We start from the raw sequence: 23,888 nt of genomic DNA, 5'->3' as shown, positions 1-23,888 counted from the left end.
GCCACAGCCTATCTACGCTAGGGCTCCCAGCAGTGGAGCCGGATACATGTTAGCAGTGGTCGGAAACTTTCGCAAAATTCCCCTGGTGTCGGCAGGACCCTGTGGTTGAGGCCTTTTGGTGTCAGCCCAGCTGCAACGTGGCCAACAACGATTGTTACCAGCGGGAACATGTGCAAGTGCAGACACAGCCAGTGCGTGTAATAAAACTCACTGCTCCAGAGCACCCCATTGCAACATCAGGGGGCATCGCAGCAGCTTTGCCTCAGTTTCCTCTGGGTCTTCCAAAACTCCATCCAGCCTCCAATGTCTTCCAAGCTGCTCTGACGACTTAGCCCTCCAACTAAGCCACATTTAGTCCCCCCCTTCCAGTGTACCAGTGTCTCCAGGCCTTAGGTCAGTGGGAGCGACACTTCTATAGTTAGGTCGGTGTAACCTGCCTGGCATTGCCCTAACTCTGTAGCATGGACCTGACCACAGATCTGCCAATTCTTCTTCCTCCCCTGTATCAGGGCTCCCACATTCCTTCTTCCCTGTGACTGCAAGGGTCTCCTCCAGCCCTCGCGTGAGGCTCTGTGAAGAGTCCTCTTAGCTTAGCTTCAGGGTCCTCAGGCTCATAAGGACTCTCCTTCCCCAGACCCTGGCCATCAGGGATTTAACAACTGCCCCTCTCTTCCCTTAGCTCCATCTAGTAGACTTCTCACACAGTCACACCACTACTGCGCTCCCTTACCCTGCTCCAGAGCCTTTAAAAATCCCAGGAAAGTGCTTCTCAGTGCTCTGAGTATCCTGTCACCTTCAAAGGTTTCAGAGTAGCAGCCGTGTTAGTCTGTATTCGCAAAAAGAAAAGGAGTACTTGTGGCACCTTAGAGACTAACAAATTTATTAGAGCATAAGCTTTCGTGAGCTACAGCTCACCTTCAAGTATCTAAATTCTCCCCATAGACCCTGCCTTTCCTGGGAACACGCCCTCCATTCGCATATCAGCTGATCAGCTGTTTCTTTAACCTCACCTGCCTTTCACAACCCATTGTTGTGTGGACTCAATAAAGATCAATGATTATTCAACCCACAGGGACCAGTCAACATTGCAAATGTGAGAACGTCACTGAGCCATGCAGAACTTTGCTGTGAGTAGTGCATTTGCCTCTATTCTGGGGCTTTTTTTATAGCCTCTTCTTCCTCTCATCGTCGGCCAATAATATTTGTCATTCCTTTTTAAACTAACCTTTAAATCCCTGATTACTCAGTGGAATCTTTAGAGCAATTTCTCCATATATATATATATATATATATATATATATATGCTTTTTCTCCACTCACTTATTTACTCCCCCTCCCAGCTCAGCTTTTTTCCTTTTAAGGCTCACACTCTGTGGATGTATGGTGGGGCATGACTAATTGAATAGGGCTGGCTGGCCCCAGGCCTAAAAGGGGCAGGCTGCCAGTCACAGGGTGCTGGGTGATGTTGCTGGCCTGCGATACGCAGGAGGTCAGACTAATCTAGTGGTCCCTTCTGGCCTTAAACTCTATGGTTCTCCAGTGTCACTGCCTTTTTCTGCACCTCAGTTTCCCCATGAAAACACGGAACTGCACTGTCTTCACTAGGATGCTGAGCATTCGTGTAACTAGTGTCTGTGAAGTGCGTGGGGATCCTTAGTGCGAATGACGGATCGCTGTGGTTACCGCAGTGCCCCTGGCTGGCGGCGGGTGTAACGCTGTGAGTCTTTGGAAATCCTTCGCTGAAGGGCAGTTGTTGGTTTTGAAGCCTCTCCTTCCTGCATGGCCCAGCATCACCGCCTGGGACTAACATGTGCAAGTGCGACCAGAATCACTGGGTTGCACGGCCACTTGTGCACGTGCGCCGAGGCAGCAAAGCACGGGTGATGGCTGTCCCACTGGGGATTGTGCTGGCGACCTCCAGCGCAAAACACCTGAGCTGCTATGGTGTGAGCCAGACCTCCCCAGTGAGGTCTGTAACAGCCTCAGGCCCTCTGTGGATTAGCATAGATGGGGACACACAGCACGCACTGAGCAGTGGGTTCCACATGTACATGGTTTCCTGGAAAAGAGGCTCCCATTACCAGAGCTCCTGCGGACTGACTGGTCCCTTCTTGGCATCCTGCCTCCACCTGAAGCACCCTTTAATGAGGGCCCCATGGATTTTATCAGTGCTGTGGCCACACCCGCCAGAGAGGGCACTCTTTAGGTACATGGTAACCCACCTCTGCATGGTTTGTGAGTTCTCTCCCGGCGCCTAGTACAACCACGCCTGGGGGTCTGACAAAGGCGCTAATACAACACCAACAATACTAACTGGTCGGACTGGCCGCAGGAGCTGATGCTGCATGTAAGTCGGTCCTGTTGGGGGGAAGAAGGGAGCCAGAGGAGGCAGCCAGGCTCGGGGGGCTGAGGGAGACCCGCTGACTGATGACCTCTCTCCTGTTACTGACGCCCCGTGATGAGTCAGCTGGGTTTAAAGCACCAGGGCTCCTGCTCCAGACCCATCGCTTGCCCCACTGCAGTGTATGTTGATGGGACAGAGGCTGGACTGAGAGGTGCCTGTCGCAAAACAAGACGGCCTGACTCCCTGCCCTGGGATGGCCTGGCTCTGTGCACTGCAGCTGCAGACGACGTGGGGATGGAAGTACCACCGTTTGAGCACCATAGCTAAGGGGATGGGAGGAGGGGAAGGCAGGAAAATGAAGGCAGAACAGGAAAAGGAATCGGTGAAGCAACAGCGGCTGGTAGGAAATCGCTTAAATAGCTGGGGGCCCAGACTGATTCTTTGCCCTTGCCTCAGAGCAATCAGAGCAGGAAGGGACACCCTCCCTGAACTCGTTTGTATGCACGGCTTTTGGCCCTCACTGGGGAAGGACATAATGGGCCTGCCCTTAGCCAGCGCGGGGCACACGGCCAGGCTCCCTGCTCCACCCTAAGCAGCAGCTCAGGGCAGTCATTTCCACAGGGCAGGGATGCTGTAGGCAGGCTAACGCCCACTGTAAAACTCAGCCCCCACATTCTTTAGGGACCCGTTTTTCCAAAGAGTGGTGGGTGCTGGGGGCAGTTTAATGGAAAGGGATCTGATTCCTCTCCCCGCCCCGAGCCTTGTATCTCCTACCAGGAGAGCCACATCACCCATGTACAGGGAGCGTGTGATTCTGCAGCATTGGGCATTCACTCTGCACGGGTGTCAGTGCCCAGCCCCAGGAGTGAGGAAAAGGGCCATCAACACTGAGCTTTGCCCACATAATCCCTAGCTTTCATACAGCACTTTTCATCCATAGATCTCAAAGTGCTTCACAACCATTACCCCTATTATACAGATGGGGAAATCAAGGCACAGGGAGCAGAAGTAACTTGCCTAACATCACCAGGACTAGAACCTGGCTCTTTTGAGTCCCAGAGCAACACTCCTTCCTTAAAACCACCAAAGACCCTTATTAAAGAAGATAATCTCTATTGACCACCCAAATTACACATGTCACTAAGTGCCCGTCTATATTGAGGGCATTCATACCAGCGTAGCTACAATGATATTACAGTCAGTGCCCTGCTGTGTAGATACACAGGTATGGATGGTTATCACCTGTTCTTTCCGTTCTCCTGCCCCCATCAGTGTCAAATCTCCCCAGCCCTGCCAAGACCCTGCCAAGCTGCAGTCTGGGTACTATGAGCACGGGACTGGATTTCTTTTGCTCATCGCAGCTGGAAGACAGCCACAAAGGGGCTCAGAGAGCGGCTTCGTGCTAGGGAAATCTCAGGAGAAGCATTAGCTTGGCAGCCCGCAGGAGAGGCACAAAGGGACCCTCAGTTGGCCATTGCAGGCGTTCAGGATTCTGCATTGAGTCCTGCAAACCACTGGAGCTCCTGGTAGATACATAAAACACAGAGGGTACCTTTCAAAGCTAAGGGGGCTCAGGCCACAGGGGTGGGCAGTGTCCAGCCCCCCTCAGAATAAAACCTGTGAGGCAGCCCTCGCATGGCGTCCCGCAGGTTTGAACCAGTGCCGCCACAGTCTCGCTGCTGGAGAGGGAGGGGAAGGTGCTCAGGTCGGCTCCCTGACCCCTCTGCAGCCCGAGAATTTCCTCCATTCCTCACTGCTGTCTTCCTAAGAACCATATCCATCCGCTGACTCATGGGATGCGGTCACCAGAGCGCACTACTGAGCCCATGGTGCTTAGTTCTTCTTTGGCGGCCAACCGGCAGAGCGTGCTTCCTATCAGATGGGTTTTCTCCCCTCCGTGTTCGGGGCCCGTTGACAGGTGTTGTCATTAGTCTCACCCTGGGCTAGCTGAGGCTCCTCCCTTGCCCCACACAGCTGTGTTAGGGATAGAGCCCTCCTAGGAATGAGTCAATGTGGGGGGTCTAAAGCTGGCTCTGCCACTGACTTCCTGCATGACCTTGGGCAAGTCACTTAGGCCGAGTGTGGCAGCACCTGTCATGGATGTGGACCTGAGCTAGAGGCCATCTGTTGGATACAAAGCACTAAATATCCTGGGCTAAAGAACACGGGGACAAATGGCTCCTCATCTGTGTGTTGCAGCCACACTGTGCAGCTGGGATCTGTTGTGGTAAGGTCTCCTCTGGAGGGTCCTGTGCTAGGATCTCCGTGGAGTACATCCAACAGAGGCTGAGCCGCTCGTGCCAGCACTTGGAGCCAAGAGCTCAGCTGTAGCTAAACTCTGAGGCCTCCTGAAATCCCCCCCTTCCCCCAGCGCCCTCGGGAAAGTTAAGCACCAGTGATGATGAATCCCAGCTTAGCTGCTTTCCAACCAGCGCTACCACTTAGCCCCCGTCTGCTGTGTTACCGTCCTGGCCACTTCCTTTTGATTCACTGCAGTAGTGAGAAGGGCCAGGGGGTTTTCAGGGCTGGCTACAGGCAGGTGGTGAGGGAGAAGCAGATCCAGCAATGCTGGTCCCAGAGGAATTGTGTTTCTGTATACAGAGTGCCGAGTTTTCTTCCTTGGTGCTGGTGTAACTGGCAGACAGTGGGGTGAAACTGGCACCATTAAGTTCTGAATCAGGGCCCTGGTGCTGTCTCCTTTTGGGCGGGGCTGGTCAAAGAAGCCAGAGTGGGATAGGTGCACAAATCCCATTGACATATAATAAGAGTCAGGCATCTAACTCCTTTAGGCTCCTGTGACCATCCCGGATTTCACACAATTCCAAGCTCCTCTCTGAGGCCTCGATCCATGTCTCCTGTCCCGTGCAGACCCCCGCAGGGCCCTGGCACTACAGAGCCACCTATCTGTGCCTTCTCCCTGGCTGGACGGGGGCTCTGCTCGTTCATTGGTTCATGGTGCAGTCAGTGCTCTGGCTGCCCGCTGACAAACACAGAGGCCTGAGTCTCCATTGTCTGATCCCTTGTGTCCTCATTTACAACCGGGCAAAGAGGGCATAAAACTCTCCCCCTGCAGGGAATAGAGAATTCAGATTTGGCAGCATTTTATCCCCGGGGCAGACTGGCCAGCCACTGTCCCGGGCACTGGAATCAGTATTGTATGCCAGGGTCTGTTACCTGCCCAAGAACATTAGTTGGAGGGGGTGCAGGGTAAATTAGGTGGGATGCCAGCAGGAGAGAAGGAGTCATATCCCCAGGCAGCCGCCTGGTTTTGCTGGGTACTATAGGGGTCATGATGAGCTGGGAGATTGTACCCTGTGTGCACCCACCTGTGGAGGTTCTGATGAACCATGGTAAGGGTGGAGCAAAGTCTGAGTGGTTTGAGATGTTAACAGACCCCCAGAGATGAGACTGAACACACACTTTCCCCGACCGCATTACTAGCATAGTGCCCCAGCGCTGAGACAAGACTCTGCCGCAAGGAATACAAAGGTGGTTCTTTATAGCCCCTGCTGGACACAGACAGCCCCAGTCCTTTCTGGGCCTCTAGCTCCCAGCCTGTGCTGCCCCAGTTTCCACACACATGGTCTCCCCGAAGTCCTGGCCCGGCCTAATCCACACAGAAGAGACTGCTAACTCTGCGACAGGTTATCCGCAAAGGGTAACCCTCCCCCCAGACCATAACGATTCTCTGCGGCCATGCACCTCGTGTCACCATCTACCCCAGTGCCAAGCGGGTGGCAAACGCTGCCAGGCGGCTCTCTGGGGGCAGAGACTGGCTTCCTGTGCTGTTTGTACAGCCCCTACCACAACACATGGAGTAAATAATACGGATAATTCTGATTCACCCAGTCAGCTCGCTCTGGCCACACTCGACCCAAAGCCTCGTTGAATAACCTGGCCAGCCAACACATCGGAAAGCACAACCTTTGTCCCCCACCTAGACTTACCCCCTAGGCTCTGGTTGTGGCATCACTGACACCAAGGGGGTTTTATTACAGCCAAATAATTAATGTGCAAGAGTTTTCTCACGGTAAAATCCTCAGTAGAGACAAGGCCTGGATAGTTTTATTGCCTGGTAGCCAGGCACGGCCAGCTGTAAACCCTCAGGGTAAAACCAAAGTGCATCCAGCGGCCAGCACCTGGGCGGTTGTTATCCCATGGTAAAAACACACCTATTTTGTCAGCCAGAGAGGGCAAAAGTCAGAGGTGATGAGTCAGGTGTGGGTCTCATGGACTCACACCCATTCACCATTGTGTAACTAAATCTCAGCTGGTGTGCGATACACACCCAGAGGGCTGGAAGGGGGCAGGCTGCATCACCATAGCCCTGCTCTCTGTGTCTGGCCCTGTGTAGCCCACATGCACTCAGTCTTCCCCTGGCCCAGGAATGCTTGACAGGACCTCACAGTGGGTGGGTCAGTAGCAAGAAACTCAGCACCAGTCCTCTCAGTGCTGCCAGGCCTGGTCAGGATGGGGGGTAGCCTCAGGGGAGCAGCAGGAAGGGCTGTGAGATGGGGTGTGGGAATGGCCAAGGAGAGAACCGGCCGAGTCCTCCGCACACGGCTTTGCAGAGCAGGGATTTGGGACCCAGCTCTCATGCGATGTTGGCTTGTTTCACCAGGAAAAACCCAACCATGGCAAGGCTCTCCGCCACCTCTGCAGGATGTGCCCTGGGCACGTCCCACTACACTTCTTTCCTGCACAGAGGCTGGGAATATTCCTGCTAGACAGAGACACACCCAGACGTGCAAACCCACGCCCAGACACCAAACCAATCACAAGGGAAGTGCACATCCACTCTCATGCCGATGGTGCCGTGCCATTGCACAGCGCCACACACCAAACGCACCCTCAGTAACGCCAACGGTGCAACCACACATCACTAACCACACACTTCCACACAACCGCCGAGGGTGCAGTCACACACCAACCCACAATAACACAAATGGTGCAATCACACATCACCGAACACACACTTCCACACGCACACTGAGGGTGCAGTCACACACCAAACACACACAGGGACTCACAGATCCTAGAGTGCAGAGATAGAAATGACTTACGGGGTCCCCAATCCATTTCAGGGGCCAGGGCAGGTTAGTCCCTACACACACCTCAGCTAGTTTTAACAAGCCCAAACAAAGGGGCTCTGGTACCTCCGGCTCTGCCAACTCCAACCCTTCAAAACTCAAACGATTGGCTTTAAAACCATGAGATTTTAAAAACACTCAATTCTGGGATTCTTTTTATTTCTCTTCCGGGCGTGGGTGTCTTTGGGGTCACCTTTCCCAGCTCTCCCCTGCAGCTGTGAGGCTTTTAAAAAGTGAGTCTCATGCAACCCCTTGAGTGCAGGGGCTTGGAGAAAAGCACCAGGCTATCGCAAGCCTCAGGCTAAAGTCACAAGCCGTTGTAACACCTCGCTGCCCGGGGAGGACACCTCAATCTCCTGTAGCCCAGGGGCCATGCAGACTCCTGGGGCTTTCACCCAGCTCGGACCTGGAGACCTACCCAACTCCTAGCGCCCCAATGTGCGGAGCATCGAAACGCACACCCCCAATAGGAGCTGAATACGCAGAAACACAGAGTCAGGTACCTAACCCCCCCCCCCAACGCACACCCGTCCCCTCCGGAGCAATCCCGGGCACGGGTCACCTCCGTGCCCGAGGGCAACCCAGCGCGACCCCCGGAGGCCGGGCAGCCGGGGCCGGGGGGGTGGGAACCTACCCTGGAGTCCCGCAGCGCACAGCGCCAGCACGAGGGTCCGGAGCGCCCGGCGGAGCCCCCGCATCTTCTCCGAGTCCGGACTTCAGGGCTGGGAAGGCGGCGAGGGCTGGAGCCCGGAGCTGGGGCGGCCGGAGCTTTTGAGCCGCCCGGGGGGATGAATCATGAGGCTGAGGGGCCTGAGCCGCACGGGACGTGCCGAGCCGGAGCCCGGGCTGCCTGGAGGAAACTCCGCCGGCAGCTTTGAGTCAGCGACTGCCCCCGCCTGTCTGCCTGCAGCGCGGCGCTCCTGTCTCTCCGTCCGTCTCCTCCCAGGGCCTTATAAACCCAGCCTGGCTCCGCGACAGCAGGCCCAGCCCCCGGGCTGCAGCCGCTCCGGGGCCAGAGCCTGCTTTTGCACCCTGCACCCGCCCCAGGAGCGTCTCCCTGGCTTTCTTTTCTGCCTCTGCTCTAGCTAGAGATACAGCCTGGATCCGAACCCTTGGAGTCACCCCCAGATTCCGGGGGAGGTCAGATCCAGATGCAAAACACCCAACTCTCCTCTGGCTGTCGCTGGTGTAAATCAGGAGTAACCCCGCTGAAGTTAGTGGAGTGATGCGGCTGCCAAGCTGGTGTAAGCGCAGGGGGATCCGATTTGGGGTCTGAACAGACGGGGGTTGAGTTTGGATCCAGCCGTCCCAAAGGAGGAGGACATTTAAGATCTGGTTCCGAACTTTGGGCCTGCTTCGCCTCCTATCTGCACCGGTTTTACCTCGTTGACAAAAGTGGAGTCGCTCCAGATTTACACTGATGGGAGAGATGCTTTGTGTCTCAGACCCAGCTCTACTGTGGGGAAGTAGCCAAACTTTGGGGGGGCTTGTCCGATCTGGGGAAATCTCTGACCTTTTGGATCTGCTCAGAGTCCTACCTGTCCTCAGCACATGGCTGGAAGGGGCCAGTGCCACAAGGAAATGAACCTCTAGTACTAAGATTGGAAACGCTCTAGCGCAGGGACTGAACACCCCTGCACAGCCCCAGGGTGCCCTGCCACTCCCCCAGCAGCTCCCTGGCACTGGCAGGTTCAGCCTTCCCTTGAAAGGATGCAGTCTGGGGCCAGGAGGGGCAGGGACAGCGGGTCTCTGCTCCCTCCCCTGTGTTGGGGAGCAGCCCCTGTGCACAGCCCCGGGATGTGCTCCATCACTCACGGTCTGTAACTCAAAGCCGGGTGTCTTTCCAGAAGTTACAGTCTAGCTCAGTCAGCGCTGCTGGGCCAGGTGGAGGAGTCACTGGGCGAGGTGCTCCGGGCCCATGCTATGCAGTGGGTGAGACTGGGTGATGCAAGCGATGAATCTGTATAGGACTGTTCACCCCCCCCACCTTCGCCCTGTGGTGTCCTTCCCTGGGGCACCGTTTACCTCTGTCTGTACCACACCTAGCACAGGTAGCTAGATGCTACCCTAACAATAACAGGAGGCAGGGTGAAACATCTGTTTTCCTTTCTCCAGCCCTTCCCCTTTCCAAGCTGCTGGAGCACTTGAGTGAGGATGAGCTGTCAGGCAGATATGCCTCATGCCAGCTCAGCACACGAGTGGCCGGAAAATCAGAGATTTTAGACCTGCAACCACCTGCTTTCCACAGCCTCCGGAGTGATTTAACACCCACTCTTTGGAAAAGGAGCCCAAATCGCCACCGCAGCTGGGCAAATGGACGGTCTGTGTCTTTATCAGCGTTTTTTATATTTCAGGAGCAGCTACAGACCAGTCAGGATCAGGGCCCTGTTGTGCTGGGTGACTGACACACACACTGACACCCCCCCACACACCCCTACACCCACCCACCTCCCTTAGCATGGGAAACTAAAACGGAACCCAGCCCTGGGTCCAAGTGGCTGGGAGTGGGTACTAGAGAAAGAGTCAGAGAAGGTGCAAGGACAGAATAGCTGGTGCACCAGATTAGGGGTGCGGGAACCCCTGATTCTATTTCAGGCTTTGACACTGCCTGTTATGAGATGTTGGGCAAGTAACTTCACTTTCATCTACCTCTATTTTCACTCTTCCCCTTTGTCTAGTTGGACAATAACTTCTTCAGGACAGAGACCGTCTCTCACTGTGTGTCCGTTCAGAACCCAGCATGCTCCAGGCCTGATTGCAACCTTTGGATTCTACTGTAATAAAAACACTTCCATACAAACTTGTGGTCAAAAAAATTCAGATTGCAAAGTCCAGCACTTGGCAGTTAGGAAATGCCAGAACGAAGGTTGCCCAGGCAACTTTCACTGGCTCCCTTTGTACGTATGGATGCCAACGATACAATCTTTAATGACATGATCACATACTATTTTGTTTGTCGCTGGACCCTCCCTCGATCGCTCAGTGCACAGAATGGATAGCACTCACAGAAGAGGCAGGTATTTGACATTTCTTTGTATCCTGCTCATTCAAAGGGCAGCCCAGGTCTTATTTAACACACCCCCTCCAAAACCGGCACTGAATCTAGAATTATTAATTTCCCGCTGGATGCTTCTGTTGGGCGTTCACCAGAGTACCCGTGTGCTTCACAGACATTCAGGAATTTATCTTCACAACCTCTTCACATGAGGGGCTGCCGTTAGCTTTGTTTTTCTGATGGAGAACCTAAGCCCAGTGAGATTAAGGCCCAAAGTGTCCACTAACTTCGAGTGCCCAACTTGAGATAACTAGGGCCTGGCAATCTTCACAGGATTTAGCATTTTTACCATGATATGCTCGGGGCACAGCTCCTTGTGTCTTCTGCTGCAGCTGTGAGTGTCCAGCACTGCTGCACCTCAGACGCCCCACCTGTCTCAAACTGGGCACCTAGACACCAAGGAATACACCATTAGTGACCGCTGGTGAAACGTTTGATTTAAGTGACTCGCCTGGTATCATCCAGGAATACAGACAGGGATAGAATCCAGTTCTCCAGAGCAGCAGTCAGCTGCTTTAACATGAGATCATCCCTTCCCTTCCTGCAACCCCCTGCCTCCTTCACTACACACTTTCCAGCTTCTGCAACAAGCGAGGCAGGGATCTTACCGACAACAGGCTCCCTCCCTGCACCGCACTGATTCGTCTCCAGGGCATCTCCTGTCTGTGCACTGAATGAGGCAGGGGTCTGGTGGAGAGATGAGCATGCAGTCATGTAATTAAAGATGGTGTCCTAATGCCTATGCACAAGGGAGCTGAATTAACTTTGCACATCGTTTTGTGTGTGGAATTTCTTATTTTAAAAAAGCAGAATGCAACTCCCAATGATTCCGTCTCGTGGACCCAGATTGGCACCCACATAGGTCAGGTCATCAGCATGGCCAGGCCCTTAAGCTCTGCCACTTGGGCTAACAGAGTAACTGGTAGCAGTTGTAGGTTGTTCTCCTCTATGTGGACCTGTCCTTGGTGGAGGTTGAGACACATGCTTTGACAGTGGGTTTCACAGCTAGTTGCTGACAGCAGATGAACAAAGAGAGTCAGGAGGCCTGAGTTCAAGTGCAGGGTCTGGAAGGGAGTGTGGACTAGTGGTTATAGAAACCTTTCTGCCCTGTTCCCCCCATGTGATTCCTGCTCCTATCCACCCCCACATTCTAGCATGCACAGAACCCTGCAACAACTTGGGAGGATGCAAGATAAGTGCATGGGCAGAGCTACCAAGGGGCCTGGGCCAGCAGGGAAGTGCTGCAGGCCACTAGTGGTGCGAGCAGCCTCTGAGCGACTGACTCTGCCCGGCCTCCTCTCCAGGGGCACCACTTTTCAAAACGGGTCCTGAACCCTCATTGGTTCCCTCGCTGCCCCGTGTCTTTCCATGGTGGTCTGGTGCTACCCCCTAGTGTCCTCATGTGCACACTGCTGCTGAGCAGATGCAGAAAAAAGTCATTGGGCAAAGTGTCTGGCCTCACACCGACTTTTTGTCCTGTTGATTATAACCTCTTAGTGCTGGTCTTACACAGCATTTCCAGTTAATTCCCTCACTTTAAGCACTAAAAGAAAAGTAGAAGGAATCCTGAAAGTGTCACGGTAACATTTACTACCCGCAATAGTAACACTGTAAAGACAGGTTTCAGAGTAGCAGCCGTGTTAGTCTGTATTCGCAAAAAGAAAAGGAGTACTTGTGGCACCTTAGAGACTAACAAATTTATTAGAGCATAAGCTTTCATGAAGTGAGCTGTAGCTCACGAAAGCTTATGCTCTAATAAATTTGTTAGTCTCTAAGGTGCCACAAGTACTCCTTTTCTTTTTACTGTAAAGACTTTAATAGTGTCAGCTAGCTGGTGTTTATGGAGATCGTCTTTAGGCAGAGACACCCCACTGAGGCCTTAAAGACCCCAACTCCCTCTGTTTGAAGAACTGGGGGGTGTCCTGAAAAGGGCATTTGGTGTCCTGGCCAGTCTTTATTCAGCTTCCCAGTCCCCTCTGAGGTCACAGAATCATAGAAGTGTGGGGCTGGAAGGGATCTCAAGAGGTTATCAAGTCCGGCCCCCTGCGCTGAGGCAGGACCAATAAACCTAGCCCATTCCTGACAGGGATTTGTCCAGCCTGTTCTTAAAAACCTCCAATGACGGGATTACACAACCTCCCTTGGAGGCCTGTTCCAGAACTCAACTATCCTGAGAGTTGGAAAATTTTTCCTAATATCTCACCTAAATCTCCCAGGCTGCAGATTAAACCCATTGCTTCTCGTCCAACCTTCAGTGGACATGGAGAACAACGGATCACCATCCTCTTTGTAACAGCTCTGAACATATTCAAAGGCTGTTATCAGGTTCCCCCTCACTGTCTTCTTTACTCAAGACTCATGCCCAGTTTTTTTAACCTTTCCTCGGAGGTCAGATTTTCTAACCTTTTTATTATTTTTGTTGTTCTTTTCTGGACTCTCTTCAATTTACTCACATCTTTCCTAGTGTGGCACCCAGAACTGGATGCAGTACTTCAGCTGAGGCCTCACCAGTGCCGAGTAGAGCAGGACAATTACCTTCCGTGTCTTACATATGACACTCCTGTTTATAGAGCCCAGAATGATATTATCTTTTTTTGCAATGTATCACACTGTTGACTCATGTTCAATTTGTGATCTGCTATAGCCCCCAGATCCTTTTCAGCAGGACTACCGCCTAGCTACTTGTTACCCATTTTGTAGTTGTCCATTTGATTTTTCCTTCTTAAGTGAAGGACTTTGCACTTGTTTTTACTAAATTTCACCTTGTTGAATTCAGACCAGTTCTCCAATTTGTCAAGGCCGTTTTGAATTCCAATCCTGTCCTCCAAAGTCCTTGCAACCCCTCCCAGCTTGGTGTCATCTTCAAATTTGATCAGCATGCTCTCCACTCCATCATCCAAATAATTAAATGAAAATATTTAATAGTACCGGACCCAGGACTGACCCCTGTGGAACCCCACCAGATCCACTTCCCTGTCTGACAGCAAAACATTGATAACTAGTCTCTGAGTACAGTCCTTCAACCAGTTGTGCACCCACCTCATAATAATTGAATCTAGACCGCATTTCCATAATTTGCTTATGAGAATGTCATGTGGAACTGTGTCAAAAACCATATTAAAATCAAGATATATATCATGTCTACAGCTTCCCCCCATCTGCTAGGCTAGAAACCTGTCAAAGAAGGAAATTAGGTTGGTTTGGCATGATTTGTTCTTGACTATTATAATCCTATTATCCTCTAGAGGCTCACAAATTGTTTAATAATTTGTTCCAGTATCTTTCCAGGTATCAGTCAGGCTGACTGGTCTATAATTCTCTGGGTCTTCTTTGTTCCCGCTTTTAAAGAGAGGTCTTAGATTTGCCCTTCTCCAGTCCTCTGGGACGTCACCCATCCTCCAGGAGTTCTTGAAGATAACTGCTAACGGGTCTGAGATCGCTTCATCTAGTTCCTTATGTACCTAGGGTGAATTTCATTGGTCCCTGCTGATTTGAATACATCTAACATATCTAAATATTCTTTAGCTGGTTCTTTCCCTATTTTGTCTTGCGTTCCTTCCCCCTTTTTTTAATATTCATTTTATTGACTGTCGGGTCATTATTAACCTTTTTAGTGAAGACCGAAGCAAAATAGGCCTTAAACCCCTCAGCCTTCTTGATGTCACCAGTTGTTATCTCTCTTTCCCCATTAAGTAGAGGATCCACACTTTCCTTTGTCTTTCTCTTGCTGCTCATGTAGTTATAGAACCTCTTCTTATTGCCTTTTATGTCCCTTGCTGGTGTAACTCATTTTGTGCCTTAGCCTTTCTGAGTTTGTCCCTATGTGCTTCTGCTGGGCTTTTGTGCTCCTCCTTAGCAATTCATCCATGTTTCCACTTTTTGTAGGATTCCTTTCTGATTTCCAGGTCATTAAAGAGCTCTGGATAGAGCCATACTGGCCTCTTCATATTCTTCCTATCTTTCCTTCGCTTGGGAATAGTTTGCACTTGTGCCTTTATATTGTTTCCTTGAGAAGCTGCCAGTTCTCCTGAACTCCCTTTTCCCTTAAATTTTCTTCCCATGGGACTTTACCTGCAAGTTCTCAGAGCTTGCTAAAGTCTGTTTTTTGGAAGTCCTTTGGCCTTAGTCTGCTGATTTCACACCTTCCTTTCCGTAGACTCATGAAATCTATCATCATCAAATTGCCTTCCACCTTCAGAGTCTCTATCGATTCCTCCAGTTGGTCAGAACCAAGTCTAAAATGGTTGCCCTCCTGGTGACTTCCTCCACTTTCTGAAACAAAAAGCTGTCCCCGATACATTCCAAGAGCTTACTGGGAATTCTGTTTTGCCGAATAACTTTTCCAACAAATGTCTGGGCAGTCAAAGTTCCCCAGTACTATGAAGACTCGTGTTTTGGATCTTTCTGATGTTTGTTCTAGAAATGCCTCATCCCCCTCCTCTTCCTGATTTGGTCATGCTCCATTTCCCTGCCTGAAACTTGCCCTGGACGGTTCACGATGCTGTGTCCCTATTTGACTAACTGATGCAGAAATGGCTTTGGGATCCAGCAGCTCTGCACATCTAACAACTGCCCTCTTGGCTGGGACCCCAGGGACTGAACTGGGGACCTCCAGAGCTAAAAAGACACATAGGTCCAGGTTTGGCTAAAAAGCCAAGCCAACCCCTCCCCATCGCCCACTGGGGGCTGTAACAACTCCTGTGGCTCAGCCCAGAGGGGACACGGTGACACACACTCAACAGCTGGCTACACAAGAACTTTGCACTGCACTTTGCGATCCTTCAGGAAGGAAGTTTCATAGAGGGCTTGGATTTTAAGGTCAGCAGGGGCCATTGTGCCAGAAACGCTCAGCCAGTGATTCGTGCATCCAGCCAGACAACCTGTGGTTGAACTAGAGCATCTCCATTAGAAAATAAATCCAGCCTTGCTCCAAGGACTCCAGAGACTCTAGCACACCCACGGTGCAGTGGGTCGCTTGGAACTTCCCCTCCTTATGCAGTGTTATTCATTCAGAGGTGTTACGGGGACATGTGCAGAGTGTGCCTTGAACAACGGGATTGGCATCCCTCTGCGTTTTCCTCACCCTTCCTGGAACCCTTGCAGCAGAGCCTCCAGCACCCCCAGTGCTCCTTAGCGCACACCTAGAAGAGGCAACTCAGGGGTGGCTTGAGGCCTTCCCCTGCCCTCAGGAGCTGCGTGGGACTTGGAGACGTCTCTTCCCCCCTGCCCCATTCAGACACAAGACTCCTACCCCACGGCACCAGATCCCCCCTGGCCTACAAAGCATCTGGCCAGACCTGGTGCCCCACAAAGCTGAGCGTAAACTCCCTGGCAGAGAGACACAAGGACGGCTGTTGCCAGGCTGCAGCCACTAGAGGGGGCAAAAGCTTCTTAAATTGGGAGTGAAATGAATGGAGGCTCCTGCTGCACGATCCCACCCTGCACTATCCCACCCTTCCACGCCCGGGATTTACCCCCCAGGGCGGCCGCTGAATTCTGATGGGTGAGGTGGGCTCCGGACCAGGCTTTGCTAAGGGATCGCCACGCTGTGGTGGGGGGGTCTCAGCTCTGGGCTGCCCAGGGTGTCTGAGGGGGTGCAGGACGCTATGTTGGGAGGAGGGGCTGGGGGTGGGGAGGGGATTCTCTGCCATCTGATGCATGGCTCTGGCTGCAGTCAGGGGACCTTCCTCCATCACTAGGCTGGCAATAAGGGGCGGAGCCCTGACCATTCACAGGTTGTTGTGCACCAGTTGGGATGTACCTTATCTGTCTGAAGTTTGCTCTTCTTAGCCCCGTTGCACCAGCTCCTGATGCCCTGTCACAGGTGGGTTGCAGAAATGAGCAGGAACAGCTCCCAAGACCTCCCCTTCTGGGCAGAAGTCTGATCTAATGATTGCAACGCAGGCATCAGCTCCAGAAGCCAGGCGCTGTACAAACTGGTCACGAGAGACAGCTGTTGCCTCCGACAGCTTCCAATCAAAATAGACAAGAAGCGGGGAAACTGAGGCACAGGGAGTGAAGTGACTTGCCCACGGTCATGCTGCAGGTCAGTGGCAGAGCCAGGAACAGAACCCGGGTCTTTTGATTCTTAAGCCAGTGCCCTTTCCTTAATCCGATTACTGAGACTGTCAGCTCTTTGGGGCAGCCACTAGCTTTTTGTTCTGTGTTTGTGCAGCTCTCAACATAATCGGGTCTTGATCCTTGGCTGGGATCCAAGGTGCTACTTCAATAACCTGGGACGGCAGGTGCTGCAGGAGGGCAGTGTACCATTAAATCTGGGCTGGTGCCATATATTAAACCTCTCTGGCCTCCTTCCCTTGTATTAGGGAAAGTAACTGTGGTTTTAGTCTCCCCGGCCAGCCAGGCTCAGAGCCTCTGGGTAGCAGCAATGCCTTGATAGGTGTCAATAAAAAGACCCTGAACAGCCGAAGACCAGGCCTTTGTGAGAGGGAGGGCTGGTCTTGTGGCTAAAGCACGGGCTGGTGAGTCAGGACTCCTGGGTTCTTTTCCCAGCTGTGCCAGGGACTCCCTGTATCCCCTTGGTGGGTCCCCTCATAATGGTCCCTTCTAATCTTGAGATCTATGAAGGGAACTTCCCAGAATTTGCCAGCCGCAGGGAGAGCCAGTGAGCTGGCAGGAACTCTATCCTTCCTCAGCTCCAGGGATCTGTGACAGAGGATTTTCATACCAGGTTAGCTTCTTGCAGGTAATGATCCCTGATAACCCCTGATCGTCGTGCACAAAATGCTGGAATGAACAAAACATCTGCTCAGTGCAGGAAACTCCACCTTGTACATCCATCCTTCGCTCACCGTTGGAGGACTGGCTGGCCCATGGAACTGGTACTAGTAGACAGGGTCAAAGCAGGCTTGTCGAGAGACATTTGGGGCCCCGCCCGCACGCATTTCACCCCAGTTACAGACATGTTAGGCCCCCCTGAGTTCAGGCCCATGTACAATGTCTCTCCTCCCCATCAGCCCTGGGTCAAATGCTGCTCAGCGTGGCAGTGACCAGCAGTGCTTGGCATTTTGTGGTCTGGAATGAGCTGGTCTTAGATGCCTATGGGGATGGTGTTATGAGGCGCACCGTCCCAGAGCACCCCCCCCCACAGCAACACCCAGCACCGCAGAACTCCTGCCTCAGTTTCCCCACATCCATCTTCAGTCTCCTCCCGCTGGAGAGGTGCTTTGCTGCAGTGACTTAGGCCCTCCGGCTAAGTCATTACCAAAACTCCACCCCCCCCCGGGTATCCAAATACAAAGCAAGCAAAACACAAAGCCTTTGCCCCAGTAACCAATTGGGTCCAGCCCCATCCTTCCCCAGGGGTCTGTCCTCTTTCTGCTGATTCAAGCATTCTTCTGCCCACCCTCTGGGCTCAGTTTTCACCCTGCCCACGCTTCTTTCCCTCCCTGCCCTCAGCCCCCCCCAGGATGGGATCCTCTAGTTTGCTCCCTGCTCTTCCTGAGCCTTCCTGCCTGGAGCCTGCCACACACCCCTGCCTGCCTTTTGCACTTCTCCGGCCCTCTGCTCTGCTGGGCATCCTTCCTCTTAAGCCCAATACCCAGCCCAGGGCAGGACTGACTGGCCCCAGGCCTCCTGGCCCCTGTGGGGGAGGCCACCTTGTTCCTGGCAGGCTTCCAGTTTGTGGAACGTTGCCACTAGCATGGCAGGCCCAGCACGGAGGCCAAGGAATGGGTGGGTCATGAGGATGAGGAGGATTGAGGAGACACATTGGGTGGGGCAGGGTGCGGTGATCTTGTGTTGCTGCTGCTCATGCCATCCCTGGATGGGATAACTAGAGGCCTCCAGGCTCCCGGGCTGTCAAGCTGAAACTCGTCACAAACAGATTTAAAAATAACAGCAATCATAACTAGCAACCCGTTACTGGAGATGCGTGGAAACTAGCGTCAAGATGTTTCTATTGCCACCATGACCAATCAGTAGCAGGGATAGACCTCAGGTCCTCCTGCTCCGAAAGCCCAGTCCCCCCCCAGTCCTGCTCCAAAAGTCACTTGAGCTAAAGGAGAATCTCCACTAAGTGTTAGCAATATAGGGCTTATGCTATGCAGTTGAGCATTACTGATTCCATCCAGTAGGGGGCAGTGGTACATGTAGAGTCTAGCTTGTTCACTACAAAATGTAATAATAACCAATGGCCGGTCTTTGCCCTTACAGTCCTGAAGCTTTCAACTCTCACCTGTCCTCTCAAGGTGTTTATTGGCCCTCAAGGTGAATCCCATGGAATAACAGTAGGACCCAGATCCTCACATCAGTGGAAGCGAGGCGATTAAATACCTTTCAGGATCTGAGCCTGGTTTCCTGCAAAGCCAGGGCCAGTTTATGCAGGAGCTGTCCCTGCTTTGGCTGCTCCAAAATCCTGATGTGGCGTATGGATGGAAGACTCTGCAGGATAGCACTTGACCTTGCTTCCCTTCTCTGAAGCCGGGGGATGTTTTGCACCATGGTAACAACCCCAGGCTTGCACACTCCTGTCATCGGATTGGATGCAATTAAGAAAACTTTGGATTCAACTTTCAGGGGCTGAAGCTCCTGCTTCCTTAGGGACTCTTTTATTTTTATTTTCTTTTTAAAAAGGAAAGGTGAAAGGATACCAGCAAAAGGAAGCATTTCTTAGCCTAACATCAAAGTATTAAAAAAGCCCCCAAAAGATTCTCGCTCTGCATTGCTCACCGGGCTCTGAGATTAATCACTATGCCATGAACTTTAAAAAAACTTAGCACTTTAAAGGTGACCTGCAAAAAGGGTTTGTGCCTCTTTTTTGCTTCTTAACGATGGATGGAAGACTGGTTGGGATTTTTAAAAGATTTTATTTCTGTCTGGATGGCCAAGACTGGGCGTTCCTGCTTTCATTGGAGTCTCCTTGGAAGACTCAGAGATGCGTAGCAGGAGCTTTCAGAGTTTATTTCCCCAACGTAGCTTTCCTCCCGAGGAGTTGGAATAAAAGGCCTGAATCCTGCAAAGACTTAGGCATCTGCATTTGGTATGGCTGAGAGTAGCTCCAGTTAAGCGAATGGGACTTTGCTCCCATGTAAATGTAAACGTGTGCATAAATCCTGGAAAGGAGACCAGCTTTTTAACTTCCCTGCGTATGTGTTATATCCTAACTAGAGCTGGGAGCCACTCTTCATCTAAACCATTTCTTCGCTGAAAAATGCAAACCCGAATTGACCGAAATTTGTGAATTTGTGTTGAATTTGCCAAATTGTTTCAACCGGAAAAAAAAACCACTTAAAAAAATCAGAAAAAATCAAAATGTTTTGTTTCTACATTTTCACATCAAGACAACTTTTCCTTTAGAAACTTACCCCCGTTATTTAAAAGCTAAAACCTCTACAAATGTCAAGAAACATTTTTGGCTGGGGTTGAACATCCAACTCCAAACCATGTGTTGGTTTGCTTTGGGATGGTCAGTGAATGGAAAAATCAGTTCTTTGCCCAGGGCTAGTCATAACCCTACAGGTTCTCCAGCGGACAGGTCTTCAGGTAGACAAGGCCTGAATAGCTAATGTTGAAAAAAAAGAAATTAAAAACAGTTTTTAAAACTTTCAGGCCTTCTCTATCTGCCACAAAGAGGCGAAGACGGGCACGAGTCTCATACCTTTCTGGGTTATAAGTCACCATTAAAAGGAAAGGAAACCTCCCCCCTTAATCCTGTCCCACCTTGCTGCAAAGTTACTGTTCACCCTCCCTCAGCCAGTCATCTTCAGTCCCCTCTCAACAACCCCCTACTGTTAAATCTCCATTAACCCTATTCTAAAGCCTTCTGCATTCTGCACATGGTAGAATCAGCCAATAATTATAGTAACAATAAGGAGAAAGGCTTGTCTGCCAACCCCAAGCAAATAAAAAATAAACCATGACAAAGCCAGCTCTGGAAGGATTCTCCCCTTTTATAGTGCCCCAGCGTGTTCACCGTGAGCTAATAGGCTAATGCTAACCAGCCAGCTGAGAGCAGACATCAAGGGGGAGCTGCCTGCGAACAGGAAGTGTCACCTGGTTGGTAGTGCGAGGTCTGACAATGGGGAGACCTGGATTCTAGTCCTAGGTCTAGGGGGAAGTGCTTTTCAGGGTCAGAGCAGCGGTCAGGAAGCCTGGACTCCTGAGGCCTGATTCTCAGTTGTCCTTCATAGGCTACCTTGCGTAGCCACTGGCACCTGCGCCAAACGCTCTCAGTCTGATTGGGGAGCACTTTGTGCTGGTGTAAATGATAGCACCGGGTGCAGGGCAGTGGGGAATGGAGCGCCTGGTTTTATTCTACTCACTGCATGGCCTTGGAGCCAGTTGCTTAGGCTGAAATTTTCCAAAGTGGGCAGTGATTTGGGGGTGGGTCTCTCCATTCTTGGGTGCCCGGATGGGGACCCCAAAATGACCCAAGTTGGGTACCTAAAAAACAGAGACATCCCAAATCAGTGGCCGTATTTGACAATTTTGGCCTTAAACTACTCTGTGCCTTAGGGTACATCTACACTCCAAAACCATGCCAGCGAGTCTCAGAGCCTGGGTCAACTGACTCGAACTCGCAGGGCCTGTACTATGGGGCTGAAAATAGCAGTGTAGACGTTCTGGCTCAGGCTGGAACACAGGCTCTGAAACCCAGCGCAGGGGAGGGTCCCCGAGCCCGAATGGGAATGTCTACACCACTGTTTCTAGCCCAGTAGTGCAAGCCTGAGTGACCTAGTTGACCCAGGTTCTGAGACTCACTCCCACGGGTCTTGTTTTGCAGGGTAGATGTCCCGTTGGTTTCCCTATCTATAAGACAGGGATAATAGCTCAGGTCCTGAGAAGCGTCAGTCATGTTTGTAAAGGAATTTCCAAGGCTCAGCGGAAAGACGGGATGGAAGATCAAAGGGTTGTAGGATGCAAAGCACAGACTGTGGAGATTAATCCTGCACCAGTGGGTCTGTCTGCTGGGGGATTGAGTTTACAGAGCGACTGGTAACCAACCTGCCGAATCCCCCCTCCCTAGGGGATGGACGTGATGCGCCAGCCCTAGGAAGGTTGTAATAAAATCAGGCTATAGACAATGGCTGGTCCTGCTCTCACCTCTGCCCCCAGCATCTGCATCAGCTGCCTCTGTGTTTGGTCCCTACATGGATTTCAGGGGGTGGGGAGCTGGTCTGTCCCACCCACTCAGCCTCTCCGGGGATTGGTCAGACATAGAAGGCCCCTAACAAGAATGATGGAGCAGCAGAGTCCAGCCAGTGGGCCAATGCATCCCCCAGACCGGAGCCCGAGTCCCCTCCGCTCATGGCAGGACTATTGGGGGGGGACCTCATGGGAATGGGGTCTGGAGATAGGGGGTAGCTACCCCCCACTTCAAAGCTGCTTTCCCAGCCAGGGTAGTGAGGGAAGGGGTCTTGGCATTGCTAGGACCCACCTGCAAATTCTTATTCCATTCCCCACCTCTTCAGAACACCATCTGCTCTCCTCTGTCCCCTTGTCAGCCCATTTCTTCCCTCTGCCTTCTGCTCTCCCCCTGCCCCTGCTGGTCTCTGCTCCCTGTCTTCCCAGTCCATCCTGGGAGCTGGATGGGGCGAGGGTCCTGTGAACAAAGTAGCAAGTGGGCATGTGGTTAAGGCTGGTATAATGCACATGCCCAAGGTGGCAGAGCTAAGAGTATGTGCATGGGGGGGCAGAGCAACCTTCATTGTACCCACTCCTAACTTCTGAGCGCTCAGCTTGGCCGCCTTAACCTTCCCGGCAGGTTGTTTTTCAAAGCATGGGAGACCCAGTGGGGGAGACGTAGGGGGCACAGCCCTTGGCTGGGGATCCAGAAATGGGTGGGATGGCACTGAACTGGGAGAGGAGGGATGTGAGGGAGGCAGCACTGACTTGGGGGAAGTCAGGAGTGGATGAGCGGGCAGCAGAGAGTGGGGATGGGGGTCAGGAGTGAGGAAAGCCATGTCTAGGGATGGGGGTTCAGGGGTGGGTGGGAGACAGCAGTACCCAGCAATAGGCATGTGTGTCAGGATTAGGCGGAGGCCAGAACGGTCTGGACAGTCAGAAGTGGGAGAGGTTAGCAATGAGTGGGAATGGTGGGGGCTAGGAGTGGGTGGGGGGCATCACTGATCGAGAGGTGGGGTGTCAGGAGGGGGGGCAGCAGTCCTGGGGGACCAGAGAGGGTGGAGTTGACAAGTGATGATTTTTTATCACCACGTAGACTTTCGATTGGAACTTGCATTTGTTCAGTTCCCAGCCTGCAGGATTCAGCATCTTCTTTCTGTGTTAATTTCACGGCTGGGAATGTGCATCTCTGCTTTGCTTTCCTAGAGCACTGGCGAGAGATTAGGGATTTTGTGGGACCAGGGACGGGGTAAATTGCAATCTCCTGCTTGTTTGCTTGTAGATTTCCCCTCCCTGAACCCCCATTGCTTTCTCTCTCTGCTCTGTTTGGGGGCTCATGTTTATAATATCCTTGCACAGAGGAATCAGTGAGTGAGACATCTCTCAGCTCTGCAAATTGGCTGCCTAGTTGCTTGCTGCCTTGAAGAAGTTTCTCCAGTACCTGACGCTTCACGGTGAGGAGAGTGAGGTAGTGACGAATCTACCCCAACCTCTGTCTTGGCTCCAAACCAAAAGTGGCTTTTCTCTCTCCCCTTGGGTGGAGATTCTGGATTAAAACAGCAAAATGAATGGGACCTTTTTCAACCAGACTGTCATGGAGCAAGGAGTTTATTCCAACAGGACCCAGGACCTGGGCACTTTGATGGGTTGTTGCAACGGCACCAGCTCGGTGGTGGCCAGCGACGGTGGGTCCTCTGTCCTGCTGCCTGATGAGAGGAGTCTCTACATTACGCGGGTGGTCCAGATTGCTGTGCTCTGCATCCTCTCCTTGACTGTGGTGTTTGGGATCTTCTTTTTGGGCTGCAACTTGCTCATCAAGTCGGAGAGCATGATTAACTTTTTGGTCAAGGACCGCAGACCGTCTAAGGATGTGGGAGCTGCCATCATGGGGCTGTACTGAGAGGATACCAGGAGTCTGTAGGCAAGCGAACAGTATGGAATTCTGGTCGAGAAGTGCAATCCCATGCACATGGGGGACCAGGTGTGAAATCCGGATTTATTGCAACATGCTGGTGTACAGGGTAAATCAACCCTTCTGTGCTGAATGAAAGACGTGCTGGCAAAAGGGACGGAGACATCTTTCTGGCTCTGTGTTAAGCACAACAATAAAATTGTCATCCTAATGTTGCATGCAGAAATGTGTTACGTTTTGCATGAAAACTTGCAAAAACAAAGTGAAGGTTTGGAATCTTTTTGGCTGTTACCTTGGATACTGTTACCTGTTCTTAAGGCTTTTTTATTTAAAAAAAAAACAAAGCAAAACAAAAAGTGAACTGTGGTGTGCAAGCCAATTAAATGAAATGTTTGTGGGGGC

General features: G+C 51.9%; 2 protein-coding genes and 1 long non-coding RNA gene across 4 annotated transcripts in view; 2 read left to right on the top strand and 1 right to left on the bottom strand.

Annotated features, from left to right (window-relative positions):
• ITGB3 (integrin subunit beta 3) overlaps positions 1-8,382 on the bottom strand; it is a 45,395-nt gene extending 37,013 nt beyond the window's left edge. Inside the window, exon 1 of one of the 2 annotated variants that reach the window (XM_043503379.1) lies at positions 8,069-8,382. In XM_043503379.1, the coding sequence (XP_043359314.1) occupies positions 8,069-8,132 (64 nt within the window). In that variant the 5' untranslated portion in view covers positions 8,133-8,382. The remainder of the gene's footprint in view (positions 1-8,068) is intronic. The other variant, XM_038385457.2, reaches the window with a different exon arrangement.
• On the top strand, positions 7,306-11,162 carry LOC122457627. Its single transcript, XR_006277264.1, has 3 exons — positions 7,306-7,933; positions 9,550-9,754; positions 10,113-11,162. It is a non-coding gene; the product is annotated as an uncharacterized LOC122457627 (long non-coding RNA).
• An 11,833-nt stretch (positions 11,163-22,995) lies between these two features.
• On the top strand, positions 22,996-23,622 carry RPRML (reprimo like). The gene has a single exon (XM_038386016.2). It carries the CDS (start codon positions 23,139-23,141, stop codon positions 23,472-23,474), a length of 336 nt encoding a protein of 111 aa, XP_038241944.1. The 5' UTR covers positions 22,996-23,138; the 3' UTR covers positions 23,475-23,622.
• The last annotated feature ends 266 nt before the right edge of the window (positions 23,623-23,888 follow it).

This window comes from Dermochelys coriacea, chromosome 27 (assembly GCF_009764565.3).
Source record: "Dermochelys coriacea isolate rDerCor1 chromosome 27, rDerCor1.pri.v4, whole genome shotgun sequence".
In the NCBI taxonomy this organism is placed as follows: Eukaryota; Metazoa; Chordata; order Testudines; family Dermochelyidae; genus Dermochelys; species Dermochelys coriacea.
Note: the sequence above shows the minus strand (reverse complement) of the source record. Positions and strands in the feature narration are given on the sequence as shown.